Source organism: Colletotrichum truncatum (assembly GCF_014235925.2).
Source record: "Colletotrichum truncatum strain CMES1059 chromosome Unknown Contig_0010, whole genome shotgun sequence".
Lineage (NCBI taxonomy): Eukaryota > Fungi > Ascomycota > Sordariomycetes > Glomerellales > Glomerellaceae > Colletotrichum > Colletotrichum truncatum.
In genome coordinates this window covers 746,838-764,450 of record NW_027222407.1, presented here as the reverse complement: position 1 = coordinate 764,450, position 17,613 = coordinate 746,838, and the positions used below count along the sequence as shown (strand labels likewise).

At 53.7% G+C, this 17,613-nt stretch overlaps 6 protein-coding genes across 6 annotated transcripts; 3 read left to right on the top strand and 3 right to left on the bottom strand.

The window, feature by feature from the left end:
* Positions 1 to 823: 823 nt before the first annotated feature.
* CTRU02_213681 (tyrosine-protein phosphatase non-receptor type 6) lies at positions 824 to 4,157 on the bottom strand (the record flags this gene model as incomplete). The annotated part of the gene is made up of 4 exons (XM_036729984.1): positions 824 to 2,113; positions 2,163 to 3,498; positions 3,548 to 3,858; positions 3,909 to 4,157. The coding sequence occupies 4 exons, from the start codon at positions 4,155 to 4,157 to the stop codon at positions 824 to 826; spliced, it is 3,186 nt and encodes a 1,061-aa protein (XP_036578245.1).
* Positions 4,158 to 5,002: 845 nt separating this feature from the next.
* CTRU02_213680 (protein pbn1) lies at positions 5,003 to 6,619 on the top strand (the record flags this gene model as incomplete). The annotated part of the gene is made up of 3 exons (XM_070206103.1): positions 5,003 to 5,298; positions 5,350 to 5,410; positions 5,465 to 6,619. The coding sequence occupies 3 exons, from the start codon at positions 5,003 to 5,005 to the stop codon at positions 6,617 to 6,619; spliced, it is 1,512 nt and encodes a 503-aa protein (XP_070060135.1).
* A 297-nt stretch (positions 6,620 to 6,916) lies between these two features.
* On the top strand, positions 6,917 to 7,925 carry CTRU02_213679 (2og-fe oxygenase family protein; the record flags this gene model as incomplete). The annotated part of the gene is made up of 2 exons (XM_070206102.1): positions 6,917 to 7,185; positions 7,316 to 7,925. The coding sequence occupies 2 exons, from the start codon at positions 6,917 to 6,919 to the stop codon at positions 7,923 to 7,925; spliced, it is 879 nt and encodes a 292-aa protein (XP_070060134.1).
* A 2,113-nt stretch (positions 7,926 to 10,038) lies between these two features.
* CTRU02_213678 (uncharacterized protein) lies at positions 10,039 to 11,309 on the bottom strand (the record flags this gene model as incomplete). The annotated part of the gene is made up of 2 exons (XM_036729986.1): positions 10,039 to 11,135; positions 11,198 to 11,309. The coding sequence occupies 2 exons, from the start codon at positions 11,307 to 11,309 to the stop codon at positions 10,039 to 10,041; spliced, it is 1,209 nt and encodes a 402-aa protein (XP_036578247.1).
* Positions 11,310 to 13,330: 2,021 nt separating this feature from the next.
* Positions 13,331 to 16,044, bottom strand: CTRU02_213677 (nuclear pore complex protein An-Nup82; the record flags this gene model as incomplete). The annotated part of the gene is made up of 2 exons (XM_036729987.1): positions 13,331 to 15,646; positions 15,700 to 16,044. 2 exons carry the CDS (start codon positions 16,042 to 16,044, stop codon positions 13,331 to 13,333), a joined length of 2,661 nt encoding a protein of 886 aa, XP_036578248.1.
* Positions 16,045 to 17,020: 976 nt separating this feature from the next.
* Positions 17,021 to 17,612, top strand: CTRU02_213676 (nuclear cap binding protein subunit 2; the record flags this gene model as incomplete). The annotated part of the gene is made up of 2 exons (XM_036729988.1): positions 17,021 to 17,086; positions 17,145 to 17,612. 2 exons carry the CDS (start codon positions 17,021 to 17,023, stop codon positions 17,610 to 17,612), a joined length of 534 nt encoding a protein of 177 aa, XP_036578249.1.
* Between the last annotated feature and the right edge of the window lies 1 nt (position 17,613).

Sequence of the window (17,613 nt, the reverse complement as noted above, 5' to 3'; positions counted from 1 at the left end):
GGGGAGAATCCGCAATGATTTGACATTCTTTCGAGACGAACGGGCTGCAGCGTCCGAGTTGGCTTTTTTGCCTGACAAGCCCAGACAGAAACATCCCGAAAAGACGGGAGGAGGAGCGGGCGTGGGACAGGGCAAGTCAGGAAGGGGTTCCCCTCCATCGCATCTCTCTCCTAGGCTCTACTCTTATTGGTTCAGGCGTCTTCCTTGTCATGTTCTTTCTTGTGACAAAAAAGGGCACTGGGAAGTCGAAGAGGGGAAGAAGAAGGGGGGAAGGGGGTGTGGACGGATCGCGAACATCATTCCAAGCAAGCACCAGCGCAGCAGCTGCCTTCCTCAACTCTATAATTCCAAACAATTATGCAACTCCCGCCCACAACGGATGAAAGCGCTCAGCAAAAAAAAAAGAGTAGATGAAGGTGGGGAAATGAAGATGAAATGGCAAGGGGAGAAATCACTGTATACACCAAACCCCGACATATGAACCCAATACATTGGCAATCCATGATGTTGTTTTTTTTTAAAGTCCAGACACCGAACCCAACCCAACCTAACCTAACCTGAATGACCACGAATCTGAACTTGGCCCATCCGTACCCATCTGTACTTCACACACACACACACACATACACACACATAAACATATAAATCGTCTGTCCTTGCTTGCCTCTAATCTCAAACATGAATGAGGAAAGGGGGTATACCTTTTGCGCGCGAGATATGCTGAGGGGGTAAAAAAAAAAAAAAAAAGTTCCGAAAAAATCATGGGAAAATGGGATCGTAACTGAGATGAACCGACGCTGGGCCCATCGGCCGTTAAAACTCATCATGCTCGCCGAAGAACCTTGTTTAGGAAACCGCCCCGGCCCTTTTTGGGCGTTTCATCCCCAACGGCGACGTTGTGGTCCTTCGTCCCGTCTTTTCCACCGAGACCCGGATCGCTCGCCTGTGCCTGTTGCGCATCTCCCCTATTGACCTTCACGTAAGAATCGTCTGAAGGACCCGTGGCAGCCGGCCCCGAGTCCAAGTAACAGCCCTCGGCGGCAAGTTTCGACAACCCGGGAGACGTGTCGGCCGTGGTGCTCTTGCCTGCCACGTTAGACGTCCCAGTGTGGGGCCCTTGTCGTATACGCGAGAGACCTCGGTCGAGATACTCTACCAGCGGCGCTTTCGTGTCGGAAGGAAAGTATGTGCTGCTCTCGCCACGCGGCCACCTGGTTCTGTCACTTCGTGTGGCGGACTGGCCTGTCACATCTGGCTGGGCATGCGCAGCAGGGGCGGCAGCCGGCGTCTCGGGAGCGGAGTAGGAAGCGCCCTGGACGTCCATGGCCTTGCGGTAGAGGTCCGGAACGCGACGCCGGAACTCGGCTTCGAGGTCTTGTTCATGCTGGCTCATGGCTCGCGCACGGTCTGAACTGGCCGTCGGGTTGGGCGTCGACGGATTCACCCGTCCTTCCTCGCTGTCAATCAGGACCAAAAGCTCCTCGTACTGGAGCCGCCTAGCCGCGTCATCGTCATCCTCCGACACCAACTCCGCTGCTTTGTTCTGGGCATCTCCAGGGCGCGTCGCTGCCGCTTCCGCGCGGGTTGATACTGCACTGGCCTCATCCGTCTTTGCCGTCTTGGTCCCCGCGATGGACCTGCTGTACGAAACGCTGAACTCCTTGTAGTGGCCCTTGAGCACAAAGCATCGGCCGGTCCAGCCCCAAGTCTTGAATTTCTCGTAGAGAACGTCTGCGATGGGGCACTCCCACGAGTAGTCGACGGCGCGGGCGTAGACGACCATGCAAATGGTCGATTGCCACTCTCCGAATTTTCGTCTGCTCTCCTGGTCGGTGAAGGCACGTTCTATCATATCGAAGGAGGCGTCCTGAATGAATTTTAGGGGGGCACGGAGGTTGATTGCGCCATGAATGTGAGATCTTTCAAAGTCGGTCGGTGACCGGAGGTCGATAAGTAGTATCCTACCAGGAGGTAGTATCTCAATAATCCTGTTTAGGTGGTGAGGCAAGATCATTTGGGCTCCTTGGGCCGCTTTGGGTGCTAAATCGTCCATCTTGAGATTTTGGAATTGCTGCGAGACGACGTCTCTTTCCCTCCGATGATGGAACCAGGCCTGCAGAGTCAGCTCATGGTCTTGTACATGAAATCGTGAAAGAACTTACCTCGACGTGCCACAATTCGATGCCCAAGTTCGAGGCAACAAAGTTCTTCTGATCGTCGTTGGGCAAAGGCTCCTGCTCATAGTACTGTTGGAGGAGCGTCTCAACGTGCTGTGAGAACTTGGGAGGCTCAGGAATGTTCTGGAACACAGTCCTTCGAGCACTCCTCTGCTGGTTGGGGATCACCGTCCTGGATATGACCGCCTCGGATGACGCCTGAGAGGACCAGGAGAGCTGACGCTGTAACGTAGGGGAGGTCGCGGAATTGTCCACTCTTAACAGCCCCGCCGCACCTCTCTGTGGTGACGACGACGGTGAGATTGCTTCCGTGGTTGTCAATTGCCTACCGCCGCCGTCCCTCCTTGAAGACTGCCCCTCGCCTAATGAATAGGACCGCATGTTGGCTAGCTGTTGGCCCAGCATGCTGCCGTTATCTGTCTGGGCATAGGTATAAGTAGTGTCCGAAAAGAAGGTGTTCATCGACGCAGAATCTGGCTGTGGTCTGTCATGCTCTACACGCGAAACCCTCGTTGGGACTTGAACCTGTACGTCGTCCCTCTTGTGCTGTGGCATCATCAAATTGTTCGACCTGATGAAAGCCACGAAGGAGGTGGCATGATCCTCTGGTAATAAGTCCCATACCATTACTGGCATCGAGAGGAGAAGTAGCGTGGAGTGACTCTTGAAGACCCCCTGGACTTTGACATACTTGGCCAGAGCCGGAAAGCTCGCTAGCCAAGTCTCCCAGGCGTTGAGATCGAGCTGCTGGTTATCCTCCAGTGCAAGCGATATCATAACATGGGGTGTGTCTTCGTTCGGCTCCCCTGAGACTGGTGCTCCTGGCCCCCGCCCGCCAGTCAACTCTTCAGGGGTGGTGTCGCTTTCGTTGGCCGTTGTCTCTTGGGGTGGCGACGGAGGTCGTGCTTCTGCAGGCACAATACGGGACATCTCGATACTGGGCGCCTTGTGATTCGTAGTCATCATAAAATGAACGGGCGTTGACCTGGCCTCGAAAAGCTTGCCATTGATAGTAATGGGACGAGGATGCTTTAAACGGGCGAGGACCTCGGCGTGCAGCATGGCTGCAGAAAAGGTACGGAGCCTCCATTCCTGAAGCACTTCAATGAGGGCATTGGTGAAGGAGTAGCGGCCCGGATCTGGTGCAATGGCGTCCCAACTAGAGGCGGAGATGGTTTCGGTAATGCTGTTGCCGTTGGGAAACGTTGCGCTTGCAGCTCCAGCACAGCAATCAAGGAGGATAAGGACGTCAGAAGCCGAACGTTCCAGCAGGGTTTGGATTGCCGACCACTGTAGCCATGGTGAGTCTGGATGCCGTGTTCTATCTGATTTTAGTTCAGTTCATGCTGCGAGGCGACCATGTTACTCACGCGCACCAGGTGCTCTGCCTCGACTCATCTATCCTGGCGTGTCCGCCGTAATAGACCAAGAATAATGTATCCTGTGCCTCATGATCCTTGATCAACTTCCCCACTTGCATCATAAGCTCAAGATGTGAGTTCTCAGAGGGAATAGGGAATATCTCTGTGTTGAAAGCATAGTCCTCGCGGAGGCATCGTTCTAGATCCTCAAGCTCGGGCAAGACAAACAGGTCGTCCGAGCCCCAATGAAGCAGCAAAGCCTGCACTTTCTTATATCTCTGTGACGATTTACCCCGGTTCGGGAACGCTCGGTTGGCAGACTAACAAGGCGTTAGTGAGTGGCGGAGACAGAGGTACTGTACCGACTTACATCTTCCAAGGTCTGCGCGAAGCTGTTGAGATGCTTGACATGGTAGCTCACGCGGCTAATGTCATGGGTGGCGGTCCGTGGCGCATCACCGGAGCTGGACCCGTACTGGCCATTACCAGCTTGTGAGTGTACTCTTCGCGACTGTTGCGTCGTGACTCTAGCACCTACAGTCGAGTCTGCACTGCTCACGCTGTTCCCGTCGTGGGGCCGACGCGACCTAATGGTTACGTACGGCGTGTTGTCGCCCATTATCGACCGTGATTACTCTCTCGCCTCTATATCCGCCTTTTTCGGGAGCCGGTCTGTACGTCTACGGGGGCGGTCTGCAATGTCGCAAAATTCGAGATATACGGCGCGCGGGGTATCGTCGTTATTCAAAATCGATATTCAACATGGCGTAAACGAGTGAAAAGCTGCACTATGAAGGCCGAGGAGCCAAAAGATCTGCAGTCTCGGGGCTGGCGTCTGATGCATTGTTGGGCAGGACTGACAAGTGCCTCTCGGTGGAAAAGAAGGGGTAGACGTTTGTCGGCGGTGTATTCTGACAAGGCCCCGTCGTCTTCGGTCGGCGGAGGGCGGGCTGAGGGCATCCCACTTCGCGCCAGCGTCGGTAACTAAAGTGGTTTAGCGCCTATCAGACGCCGGTGTCCCAATGGGGTCAAATCGGCATGGATCGACCCACAGCTGGCGTCGCCCCCAGGCACGTGCATGAGAGCTACTGTGGCTACCTGTGGCTGTCAATGGAGCTTGGGACCTCGTCATCGGCCATTCGAGCTCCCTGAGTGCCTGAGTGACATGCTGTGGTTGTGAGTTCAGCCACTAAAACCCGCTGAAGGCATCCGACTGGGTCACACTCAATCTACACAGCACTCTTTCGGCACCGAGCGAGGTGTCCTCAGCAACGGGTCCGACGTCGATGCGGGTCCCGCTACTCGCTGTTCGTGTACGCTGGTCATCAACTGGCTGCATCATCCCGTTTCCATCACCGAGTATCCCCTCATTGACAGTACTACCTTGGATCTTATTCAGTAGCCCCCAAGGAACCTGCTGGTCATCACCTGCCGAGATTACCGTCCTTAGCACGGGGCATCAACATGCGCCAGCGAATCACCTTCATCCACAAGCCCGCTGACGGGGTTGCCTTCGAGGCACTTGAGATTAGCGATGCCGGCGTCAAAGGCCCGCAGATTAAGGCCGTTCGTGAGGACAGAGTTACCTTTGCTCTTGATGAACTTCCATCAGAGTTATCGCAGCTTCTGAGTGAGGGGCATGAGCTGCACATCCGATGGGTCAGCCCTGAGTCCTACGGAACCATCAGTCCCTTGAGCTCAAGGGTATCACCGGGTTTTCACTTGTTTTATACGCCAAAAAAGGAGGGACAATGGGATGCGTAAGTTGCCACCGAGAATGTGATTTTTTTTGGGTATTAAGATGAATTTAGGACGAAGTTGTGTGAGGCTCTCAAAGATGCATTTGGCGTCAACGGGTGCTCATCGCCCGAGGTACGCAAGAATCGGCCATTTTCCACTTGAGCTTTTTCAGCTAATGAATGGCAGTCATTCACAAGCCTTCCAAATGACAGGTTTTCTCACTCTGCAGCCCTTCAATATTACGAGCCTTTAGAAGACCTCACAAAACTCGTCCAGTATACATCTGGTACTCTCTGTCCCGCATCAAACACGGATTGCAAGTCCCGCGCGGAGGATCTCAAGACAGCATCATCGCTTGACATTTCTTACGACACTATCTCACACGCCCTCAAAGTGACGGCTCAATGGCCTTATGGCGCTCACGGGATATCCGTCGCCTCAACCCCCAACCACAGGACGGAGGTCGGCGTTCTCACCCTCGACTCCTCTTCCAAACCTGAGCCGCACGAGATCGGTATGACTGGCGGTCTCACCGTCCTCGGCGAACACACCAAGCCTTCCCCAGTTCTATTTAACGTACCCGCACGCCACCGCCACCATGCCGAGACTGTCCCAGGTTCTTCTTTCTCGGCGACCTTCCTCAAGCTAACGGGCTTGCATCCTACGCTGCAGCTCACGGTCAGCTCCGCCCGCCCGCCCGTTGACGATGCCTACTGTGCCATCCATGCACACTTTACGCTGCCCAAGACCATCTTCGCGGACCGATACCAGCTGGCCGATGATCTCTTCCTCAAGTCGAAGAATTTGACGGCCTTGCGTTACTCCAGCTCGCCTGTGGACTTGGAGGCGCCGGCATACGCAACTAAACCATGGGGTTCGGGCGTGCTGCTCGAGCTCGCACCGCCTACGACAGGGAAGGACGAGGGGTGGACAGCCGAGGTCCCCCTACACCTGCGGTACCTGGAACCCGCCAACGGCGGCTACACAGATGTCGAAATTCCCTACCCGGCCGTGTTCTGGGCTTGCTCTTCTGAAGAAGGAACCAAATTCCCCAGCAGCCCATTTGAAAGGGTAAACCTAGGTTACGATGCACTATTTGGGCCACGAACAGTGTTCTGGCACGTCGAACCGCGGCCGGTTGGAGCTTCGGAGGCGGGTAGTCGGCTTACGAGCTCCGTGCGCGTGCCGGTACTGGAAGCCGGCCAGGCGGAGTGGGTTCGGATTGGAACCGCGGGCGCGGTGATGGTGGGCTTCGCATGGGTTCTGTGGAGGCTCGTAGCGGCGTATTCCCGGACCGGGTATGGAAGGGATGCCAAGGCTGCCGAGAAGAAGACGCAGTAATTAGAATTGCCTTGTTTTTTTTATTTCTGAAACGATGCAACAGGCCAGAACTCTGGCGCAAATTAAAATGATGATCGTCTCCCTCCCCCCAGTTTGCGGAATCGCCCCGAGATACAGTGTGTGCCGGATCTGCACGGTAACCCGGATGTGGCGGAGCCGCGCCCACTGACGCGGCGCAGTTGGTCTCGTAGTCAGCATCGTCCGACAGCTTTAACGTCAGGTCCTTGGCGGGAGAGATTCTCTCACTGTGCCACATTGAACTTCGATGAGGCTCTTACTGCATCATACACCGTGGCCATGATTGCTGTTGTCGTTGCCTTCGTTGCGTTCGTCGTCTTCTTCTCCGATCCCATCGCCCGGCTATTGTCCCCATCCGGAAGCCGTATCGTCCGCACGCCTCGGCCGCCAATTAATGAATCACTCCTCGCCATCGAACAACCTAATGCCACCGCACTGTCATGTCCACCCGATTCGTACGCGGTGCATATCTTTTCCAAAGAGCCGTTAGTCTTATACATTGAGGGCTTCCTCACACCGGAGGAGCGATTGCATCTTCTAGACGTTAGGTAATATTTCTCCTCATTTTCTCTCATCATTGAAATCGTGATGTAGTTACTGGATGTTATTTTACCACGAGAGGAAACTCTCGGCAATTGAAACCTTCGAAAGTCGGATAACTCACTTACACTCATGCAGCCAGCCCATTTTCGAGCCATCGACCATCACCCATGATGGTGCCGGCGTGCATCGTGACACCTCCATCAGGGAGTCTGAGGTAGCCTTGATACCTCGCACCGATAGCGTTAGATGTGTCGAAGCCCGAGCCCGGTCCCTGCAGGGCTGGCGAGAGGAGCTATGGATTGAGCGCCTAAGGACTCAGCGGTATCACGAGGGGGGGCACTACTCGTACCACTTCGACTGGAGCTCCAACCGTGGGGGATGGGGCCGTGTGAGCAGCATGATGGCTTGGGTTGACGCACGTGGTGACGAAGATGGCGAGGAGTTAATTGGAGGTGGAACGGAGTTTCCTCTGCTGCATGTACCGGGGCAGAAGGAACGGTGGTGCCGGTTTTTGGAGTGTGACACCGACAACAAGAAGGAGAGCTACCACGCGGATGCAGAGTCGAACGAAGAGGCTGGCAAGGGCGTTATCTTCAAGCCTGTACCTGGAAATGCCGTGTATTGGGAGAACTTCCGTGCTGATGGAAGCGGCGCTGGTTATGAAGAGACGTGGCATGCAGGTTTACCTGTTAAGAAGGGCGTTAAAGTTGGACTAAACATCTGGAGTACGGGAAGGATAGATTAGACTTGTTCTTCGCCTGATGGTGTTTATTACAAAAGTGTTTCATGTGCATTCAATATGAGCATACAGGCGTAATTCAATTTTCTGTTGATTGGATGCATGTTTCCGGCTTCTACTTTCTATTTACCGCTTGTCCTAGGAGTGAATTCATTATTATTTCTACTTTCATCGTGAGCTCTCTACAAGCTTGTCTGCTATGGTAAACTCGCCAGTGCTAGACCAACAATATTGCCTATTGTATTTGGGCATGATACTGGTATCTGTTTATAGACAAGAATCTCAATGGATTCGATGCAATCGTAGCCTTCATCTTAGAGTAAAGGATTGTTCGAGCATACATCTCCGGGATTTTCTCGACTAATCTTTATTCAGACCGCCACCAGCTTGGGTCTTGACCCAACGATGCAACTGAGAAACAAGGCGGAAACTTATTCGAAACCATTCCAGCAGAAATTCAATTTAGATCATCTGCTGGCTTTGTCATATGTTGGAATAATCTTGTCCAATACCTACCCCCACAACACGCAGTGTTTATTATATTATAATTCTAATATCCCACTACCAAGTATTGTTCTTTATTCTGGCTAAGTTCAACCGGGCTGCCACGAGCCTCACCATGTTGTTCACCTGCAGCTAATGCAAAATGCCTCACAAAGCATTTGCTGCACAAACCCTCTGAGCTCACGACAATTGGTTAGCGCTGTAAAACCCTCAGCCTGATCCTCCTTCTCCTCGATCTATCAATCCTTCGTGGCACCAGCCGCACACCATCCCCATAGCCCCCCCCCCCCCCCAATGAGAACCCACGAAAATGCATCCCACCAACACACCGAAAACACCACAGAAACCCCCAAACAATCCTTATCTTCAATATCCCTCCACGTCAAAGCTGTAATTCAATCGTGTCAACTCTCAACCAGACAACCGGTAGTGCAACAATATCGTCTACGCCGAAGCCTTCGCCTCTACAATCCCATCACACCGAACCCCGTAATCCGGTTAGACATTTTCCTGCAGATTTAGATGACCGAGACAATGATCAATAGTCTGGCTCTCGGCAATCCCTTGCATCCTACCTACAATATGCAGGATTCCGGGACCTGGAAGAAATTTGTTTTTTTTCCCCCTTGGATTTTTGGAGGGATTTAATGCAATACTACGTAGTTAGTGCCCCTTTGAAAACGAGGCGAACACACTTCGCGGGGGGGGGGGGGGGGGGGGGGGGGGGTTAGTTTTCGTGAGGCTGCCGCAGATGTCTCTGATGGTTCGCCCAAACCGACGCCGAGGTGCGGAGTCCATGGGATGCCATTAGCCGCCTCGAATTCCTGCTCTTTGCCCCTGAACCATGTAACACAAGACGTAAATTTTCTCTGCGGTCAAATTGGCCAATGGTGTAACATGGCGAAAGAAGCCTACGTCATCTAATTCATTCCACGGTGCGGTTCGACATGCCTTTTGACACCTTGACGAATTTTGACCGTGATGGCAACGGAATATGAGTATCGAGAACAATCAATTGGAATAGCTCTTAATCTAAACTCCATTCTACTAGTCCGGATATCACATGACGGACTCTTTCCTCAGAAACACATTCTGAACTTCAACGTCACCCACAACGTCTGGAATGAAAAGGGGTACAGAAACGACAGAGGTCCGTCTATCTGAAAACGTCCTGAGTTGTGCACGTGGAACATACTTCTCATGATTACATTCCAGGCAAAAGTGCTTATAAGGAAACAGATAAAAATATGTTATAGTGTATATAGGCTTAACGACCAAGGAAATCAGGCTCTTATCAAACATGATGAAAATGAGGGGGGAAAAAGGAAAGAAAAAAAAAAACAAAAAACGTATCGCTATGCGAGTCCGAAGCCCCGTGTAACCATCGAGGGACACGATCGTGGCAGTGATCAGCAGGGCTGCGGACTCACAAAGCAACATGCTCTCACTGTGAATCAGTGAGACCATTCCTCCCCGGGCGGACCGGATAGTTCATACGATCAGGATTAAGAGGACCGCATCAGCCGAGGCTGTGAGACGTATCGAGTGTCCCCGAGAGAGCCCCCCTGAACCAAGTCACACCACTCATCACACCACCACTGGGTCTCCCGTGGAATCAGTGTTGGACGTGAGGGTGCGGCGGTGGGGGTGGAGGAGGGGGAGGAACGACGACGCTGGGGTCGTGGTCAATCTCGATTTCGAACTTGGGAATGTCGTCCGCCTTGAAGTACATGGTGAGGTCGTCGCCGGCTGCGGCCGAGATTGCGTACATGTCCTTGCCGAACTCGACGCGTCTCACTCTAGCAGTCAGTGACCAGAGGCGGCTGGAGGTCATATCCTGGGGGAGGACGTTCTCGAAGGACTGCCAGTTGGCGCGAATGTAGGCGAGGGCGGTCCGCTGCAGCGCGCGATGGCTGGGGTGGCAGTTCTCGACGATCTTCTTTTCCCCGTGGCCAGCCCAGCTGAGGTCGAGGCGAACGGGTTTCGCTGGTCCCGTCGGTGGTGGGGGCGCAGGGACCGAAACGGGGCCGGGAGCCGGGGGCAGGGCGATGCCTTGGGTCATACGCATCCCTGGTTGGAACCTCCCCGGAGGAGGCAGAGGGGGTGGGGGTCCTTGACCGAGAGCACGGGGGTAGCCGACCCGCACGGGGGGCCCTCGCCAGCCTGGAGGGGGAGGAGGGGGGGGCACCTGCGAACCTGGGATGGGGGGTCCCGGGATGTAAGAAGGACGCGCAATGGCGATGGGGCGGCGCCTCTGGGGGGCGTCGTCGGTGTCGGAAGCGCTGTCCTCCTCGGAAGAAGAGACATGTCTCTTGGACTTCTTCTTGCTCTTACGATGAGATTTCTTGGTCTTTTTGTCGCGGTGGGAAACGATGTTGTCGTTCTCGCTGTCGGAAGAGACGGTAGACAAAGAGAGCACTTCAGAGGCATCCAAGGTCGAGGCTCCATCACTATCGGAGCAGTCGGAATCTTCAGGCTTCGTCCCACGGGGAAAGCCGAAACCATTCAACTCAACGAACTGGTAGACTTCTTGTGCGGATTTGGTATGAAGCGTCTCGTAGGCGTCTTCGAGGTCGCGTCCAGTGGCAGAGAGGACCTCCTGGCGTTTTCCCCGGTGGACTTTAACAGCATAAATGGTGTACGTCTTGTTAGGATGACGAGCAGTGTATATGTCAATGAAAGCACTCCGTCCCGATACGAGGCGAAGATTATCTAAATGGAGCATTAGTTGCTGTTGAAGGCATCAACACGATAAGCACCGAGGGAAAACTCGCCCATGATCTGCTCCCGCCAAGCGAGACATAGTGGATTGGGAGCCATTGTTAACACAGGGCAGTCTGACGGTGTTATAGCTTCACGGGGGTGGTCGTTCAAGATGATTATCATGTGCACGAGGCCTGAGTGATATTTGATCCAGGTAAAGAAGCTAAGGGAGCGTAGGGCACGAGGCGTTCTTATAGTTCTTGTACTTGGCGACAATACTGTACCATCCCATATATCGCACCAAAGATGCTTGCGGTAATAATGTTTGGGTAGTCATAACGGGGCGAGCAGGGTGTGGGAGGCTGCGTTAAGGCCAGTTCATGTAGGGTGAGGTATGCCAGCCTCGAAGACGAGGAGTAGGAGGTAGGCTTCAGCCGCACGGTCTGAGGTCGTCTGATAGTCGGAGATGTACCTGCAGCCGCCAGGGAGAATGCTCAAAAAGGAAGACGTAGTAGCCTTTTCGTGATGGATGGATGGAAATGGTTTAGCAAGCGAAATATTAGAAAGCAAAAAAAGCAAACCCAACCATGTTGGGTTCGGGCCAAACCAGAGACAGCCCGCGAGACCATGCACCGCCCGTCGTAACAAGTCTATTCCCACGTCCACGCATTTGCACTTTTCTCATCGCATCTCCCGGATTATTTGGTGCAAATTCCGACGTGTCTTGTTTGCGAACGAGCCGTCTAAGATGGACGCGTTAGGAAGAGTTGCACTTTATCCACGATGCGAAGCTGCAGTCTCACCAAACATGGCCGGCCAACCCCCTCATATAAAAACGGGCAGTCCCTCTCTGGCATGAAGAACTCCGGACGAAGATGGAGCTAAATTCCATCCTCCCAGCAGCCGAGCGAATTCCGAACGCGTCCCATGTCTAAACATGGCAGAATAGTGAACGTCTTTTTGCTCGAAAACATCATCACTTCGTTTCCCACGCAATCCATTCCGGCAAAGACCAAAAAAATGTCCTCAATTGTTTTTTCTTTCTCTCTCTCTTTTGGACTGCCATAATCAGGCAGGGTTGTCCTTCATTGGTAGCCTTGTTGCAAATCTCTCTTTTGAGCACCTCTCGAGACCCAGCTGAGACATAACGCAAATGGCGATGACGCTCAGATTGTTAGCAGGCGGACGGTGTCGAAGCTCGCTACCCAAAGAACTTGAGCATTGAACGAGATTCGTCGTCGATGCTTCAACCGTCTGATTTTAAAGTCACCGAGAGATGGGTGCAAGGATATTCCTGCCGCGGCATGCATGCTGCTGCCCTATAACGCAATTAAGGGCGGGCTCTACCGCATCTGGAAGGGGGAAGAAGCAACGACCAGCCGTGCTCGACGTGAGGGCGCCGCTATGCGTAGACTTCACCCACGAGGGCATTGAGGCCCTACCGCATATCTGCATCGGGTTGACGGCGCCTGAGCCACGTACAATAGTTGTGCTGCAGGGAGGTAACTTGTTCTGTTTTTCCATTCAACCTTTTTTTCCCCTCACTGGTGCGCAATCTGCAATGCCTGCCTCAAGGGACTGGGTAGCAATGAGTGATATTGAAGAGACGACGCCGCCGCCCGCCCTATGCCTATACCATGATATGCCATACGTTTAATGCTCATAGGTAGAAAAGTTAGCAAGGCGGCAGTAGCGGCTAAGCAAAGGATTTTCATTGGATGTTCGTCTCACTAATCTGAAATATGCCGATCCAATTCTATTAGTTGACCAATACATGTCCCCCTCACAGCTGAAGCCCCAACGGCCATGGTACTGTGCATTATTTCAGGGCTGTGGCGCACCTGGCATACTCCCTGTTGCTGAGAGGTCCAAGACCGAGACACAGGCCTCAATGATAATCGCTACCCGAGTTGAGTGACGATCGTAAGCCAACATCAAGAATACCCGAGGATACCTCCCAAGCTGGGCAAGCCGCTGCATTTGAAACTGCCAGGCCGTGATAACTCAGCGCATGGTTTGTCGCCTGCCCTGGGGTCATATCGACGGGCAGCTGACCTTGAATGCTTGCCCTGTGCTTCCTATGGCTTGAACGCGACGTGAAGAACCAATGACGCTCTGAGCTCAATCTGAGGCGAAGCTTAATGTAACAACAGATGGTATCCAGTTATCCTACCTATCTACTCAACTCCTTGTCCTCCCCCACGCTATGTCTGGAGGCGCTCTAGACGAGCGGTGACCGCCTCTACGAGAGCCGTCTCTCTAGACAAGAGTCCCATTACCTGTTGGAGTTTGGCCTTGCGGATCTCTGATGGGATCTTGAGCTCTGATGACTTGGATGGGGATTCCTGGCCGTCTTTGCCCTCGCTTGTTTTTTGTATGCGCTCCACCTCTGCAACCAATTCATCCCGTAATCGCTGCACGTCCTCGAATCGCTTCTTGAGAAGCTTCTGTTGCTTCGCTCCCGGACTGCTTGCCGATGATCCCAGCACGCTGGCCTCCATGCTCTTGACTTCCTCCACGAACGCCTTCTCCTTAGCGCTGAGTTCACGCGTGGCAGCCTTGCCGACGTATTTTCGGACGCCCTCGAGCCTCTCGTTCAATCTCTTCTGTCGCTCTTGTGCCTCCGCAATGCGCCGCTCGAACCTGACCTCGTCGCTTTCGCCTTCCCCATCCTTCTCGTTACCCGCAATCTTGTCAATCTTCTCCTTAACCTCATTGGCCTTCTTAATTTGTTCTCTGAGTTCGTCTTGCAGCGTAGAGCAGCGGCGGAAAATCTCAGCCACGGCCGTGCCCAGACGGTAGGTATCCTCGCCCAGGATGCGATGAGCATCAGTCAGGATCTGCAGAGTCACCGGAGACAAGCGGATTTCTTGGTTCACGATTGTCTTATGGCGCGAGCTGCGGAGTCTGTTGATCAGCTCAGGGAGGTCTGACTGCTGGTCAAAAGTATGCGACGGCTGGAAAGCTGGACGAGGCTCATAAAAGTCCAGGGGTTCCATTACTGCAGGCTTCTCTTCGTAGGGTGTCTCATGGCGGATCGGGGTGAATTCGTCCTCGGGTGTTTCGAAGGTTAGAGCGATCGTTTCGTACGGAGTAGCCGAGAGGAGAAAATACCCGAGATCCGGGTCACGAATGGCGACACACGCGGCGAGGGGCACGGCGACGTCGCTCGAGGACTGAGTGTAGAGCCTCTCTCTAATAGAGTTCTGCCCATTGACAAGAAGGCCAAGACGGAAGTCAGAGCCCGCCTCGGACTCACCCGAGAGCTCTCCCTCGAGACGGAAAACCCAAGGAGAAAGAGAAAGAAAAGTGATGCCGGCGTGTGAAGTAACAAAGAGCGAGTACCGTGACATGGCATCCGATGAGAAGGTCGGCCACGCGTCATCGCTGACTTCCTTGGGACTCAAGGTGTCAATAGATTGAAAGGTCAACAGCGACGGCGGGTCGGCGGCTGACAGCAGGCGTCCGAGCCTGGACTTGTTGCGCGGTGGTAGCCACTGAGCTTCAATGCCTTCCAAATCCAACAAGACTCGGACCTGGCCGGTCGTAGAGAGCAAACAGACGACGGACAGAGAAAGACCCTCCTGATCCCCGTCGTCAAAGTCCAAGTCCTCCTCTTCGCCCATCATAAGGTCGTCGGTCTCAACTTTCTTACCGATCACGGTGATGTCGGTCAGCAAGCCGTCCAAAACGTCCTCGCTCTCGGGATCGGCATCGAACTCGAAAGGACCTTGTAATCTTGGCACAACACCTGGTCGAGAGGGGCGCGTGTAAATCTCCACCGGCTGCTCTCCAGGGGCGTTGTCAAGGACTTGTGGCTCTTGGGTGTCCAAGTCGCCCATCCACTCAAGCTGTTGCTGGGCGAGGAGCTTATCCTTCTCCGACACAGCAGGGTCATCTTCTAAGGCGGCCACCTTGGAGACGATGGATACCGACAGCGACGGGATGAGAGTCGGGGGCGGTGCCCACTTTTGAGGCAGCAGGGGGCACAACGCGTAGACGTCACCTTCCCTCATAGCGATCCAGAGAGTCATGGGACTCCAACCCCCCGAACCGCGAGCGGCAAAGCACGCCGAAGCGACCTGCATTTCCAGAGAATACTGCGAGAAACTAGCATTTGTAGCAGCCGTAGATGCCGTAAAGTCCTGATCCAACGTCGTGCCGTCCACAAGCTTTTTCAAATCAATCGACAGAGTAGGCGAGTCAAAAGACCAACGGTCGGTGAGAGAGAGCTCCCACACGCGGACGATAGCATCAGCCGTAATGGTGACCAAGCAAGATCCCTTTACACCAAGCGGATGCCAGATCGCCGAGGCAACAGACGAGCGAGAGGTAACATGGGTTGTAGGTCCCAAAGTCCAGATCTTCGGTCGCAAGGGGCTGGTATCCTCGGCAGTGAGATGTGAAGAATCGGGGACCACGCAAATGTGAACGGTGTGCGTTGTCAGAATGGCGAGATAGTCGGAGTTCGGGGAGATGACGAGCTGTCGAATGTCGTCCGCGACGGGGATCTTGATGGTCTACAGCAAGCTGTTAGCGGTCGCTCATCAAACCATCCAATCTTGAATCCTACCCGGAAACCCTGCGCCGTGGCCGCCTCTTCCGTAGAAGGAATCGCATCTTCGAAATTTTGGGTCGAATCTTCCCGCTTTACGCGGCTGCCCATCCGACGGTGTGCGTATTTCGTCGACCATTTCTCCTTCAAATACGCCAGGTCACCCCATCTCAGTTCCTTACCGACGGCAACAAAAACCTCAGTGCCTCTCCTGGCAACTGTACGTCTCGGTCCGGCGGTACTCTTCTTCTTCGAAGAAAGCGACGGCGCACTCAGCGCCTTAGAATCGCTCGAGGGCGTGAACAAGCTGCGGCCCGGGCCATGGGACAGCCACGGAGCCGTGTAGCTCTTAACCTTAGGCATTGCGTGGCTGTTACCCGTGGTATCCGTCGGCAAACGTCTCTGCAGCTGTGTGTGGTTTTGCGGGCCGCTGGGAGCGATAATCGGGCGCAGAGGTTGTTGGCTAATTTTTTCGTATGGGTTTGATGGCTGGTCGCTGAATTGTCATGGACAAAAAACGCGGTTGCTGCGAGCAGCGACACCGAGACCCACATCAAGCTCCGGCCTGGGCCTGTAAGCGAGCTGCACCAATAGGAAGTGCCCAAGCTGGGACTTACACCAACACCATTGGTTGATGGAGTTGAAGAACAACAGGCTTGTAGTTTAGTCATAACAGTCACGTAGGCATTCTTATTCTTGCATAGTCATTCTTCTAGCTGAGAACTCAGCTTGTTTGTGCATTGGGCTATAGCTGGCATTGGATGGAGTGAAGTGTTGAGGAGCTTAGTCTCTCTTAGCATATACTCTGCCATTGACCACTCCTATCTACCTAAAATTTTCTTTAAAGCCATACACTCTGGTTATGTCCATCTTTTGGTAAGAATGACGCATCTTTCGGTCTTGACAATATCTAAATGACTATCTGGGCCAAGAGATCAGCCGGAGATCGCAGGGTTGGAGGTGAGGACGACCAAGTTCATAGGCAGAATGTCACCCATGGACAACCGAGTAAAGCTATCGATTGAATGAATTTCTACTTTCCAGTTTTCCCTTTATATCTAAGCTCATTTTGACCCAAGTAGATTGGTATACAATCCCATGGCTCAAATCACTTCACAGTGTGATACGGCGCACGGGCCAATAGATTCACTTGGCCAAACCACTGGAGCCTGCCTGAGGTACTTCATATCAAGTACCTACCTGCATTACCTTACCCACCTCACAGCCTTGACTGGCAGCAGCCGCCTTCTGATCCAGACCTTCACATCAATCCCACTTGCGCCAACCAGGCCAATTGAACTCAGCAACTACGTGTATACATACATACTCACAAATCACAATGAGGTTCGGCGTGAGAAGCACAGTAGAGCGCCTCGACAGGCCAAGCGCATACTACCACAGCAGGGTACCGATCTTTCTGAATTCCTAGTAGAACCAAACCCAAGGCTAACACAGCAGCTTAGAACAAGCGCAGAAGAACCGACCACCGCGATGACGAAGAATCCAAGCCCGAACCTCCCGCAGAGGATCCCCTTGCCCACGCGACGACGCTTTACGTCGGCAACCTCTCCTTCTACACGACCGAGGAGCAGGTTTACGAGCTCTTCTCCAAGTGCGGCGAGATCAAGCGCCTCGTAATGGGACTGGACCGTTTCAACAAGACCCCCTGCGGTTTCTGCTTTGTCGAGTACTACACCCACCAAGACGCCCTCGACTGTATGAAATACATTGGCGGCACCAAGCTCGACGAGCGTGTCATTCGGACAGACCTCGACCCAGGCTTCGAGGAGGGACGGCAGTACGGTCGCGGAAAGAGCGGCGGACAGGTGCGCGACGAGTATCGCGAGGACTACGACGAGGGACGTGGTGGCTTGGGAAGGGCGGTTCAGTCCGACAGGGAGCGCGGCGGCGAGTATGACGAAGGGCGTTAGG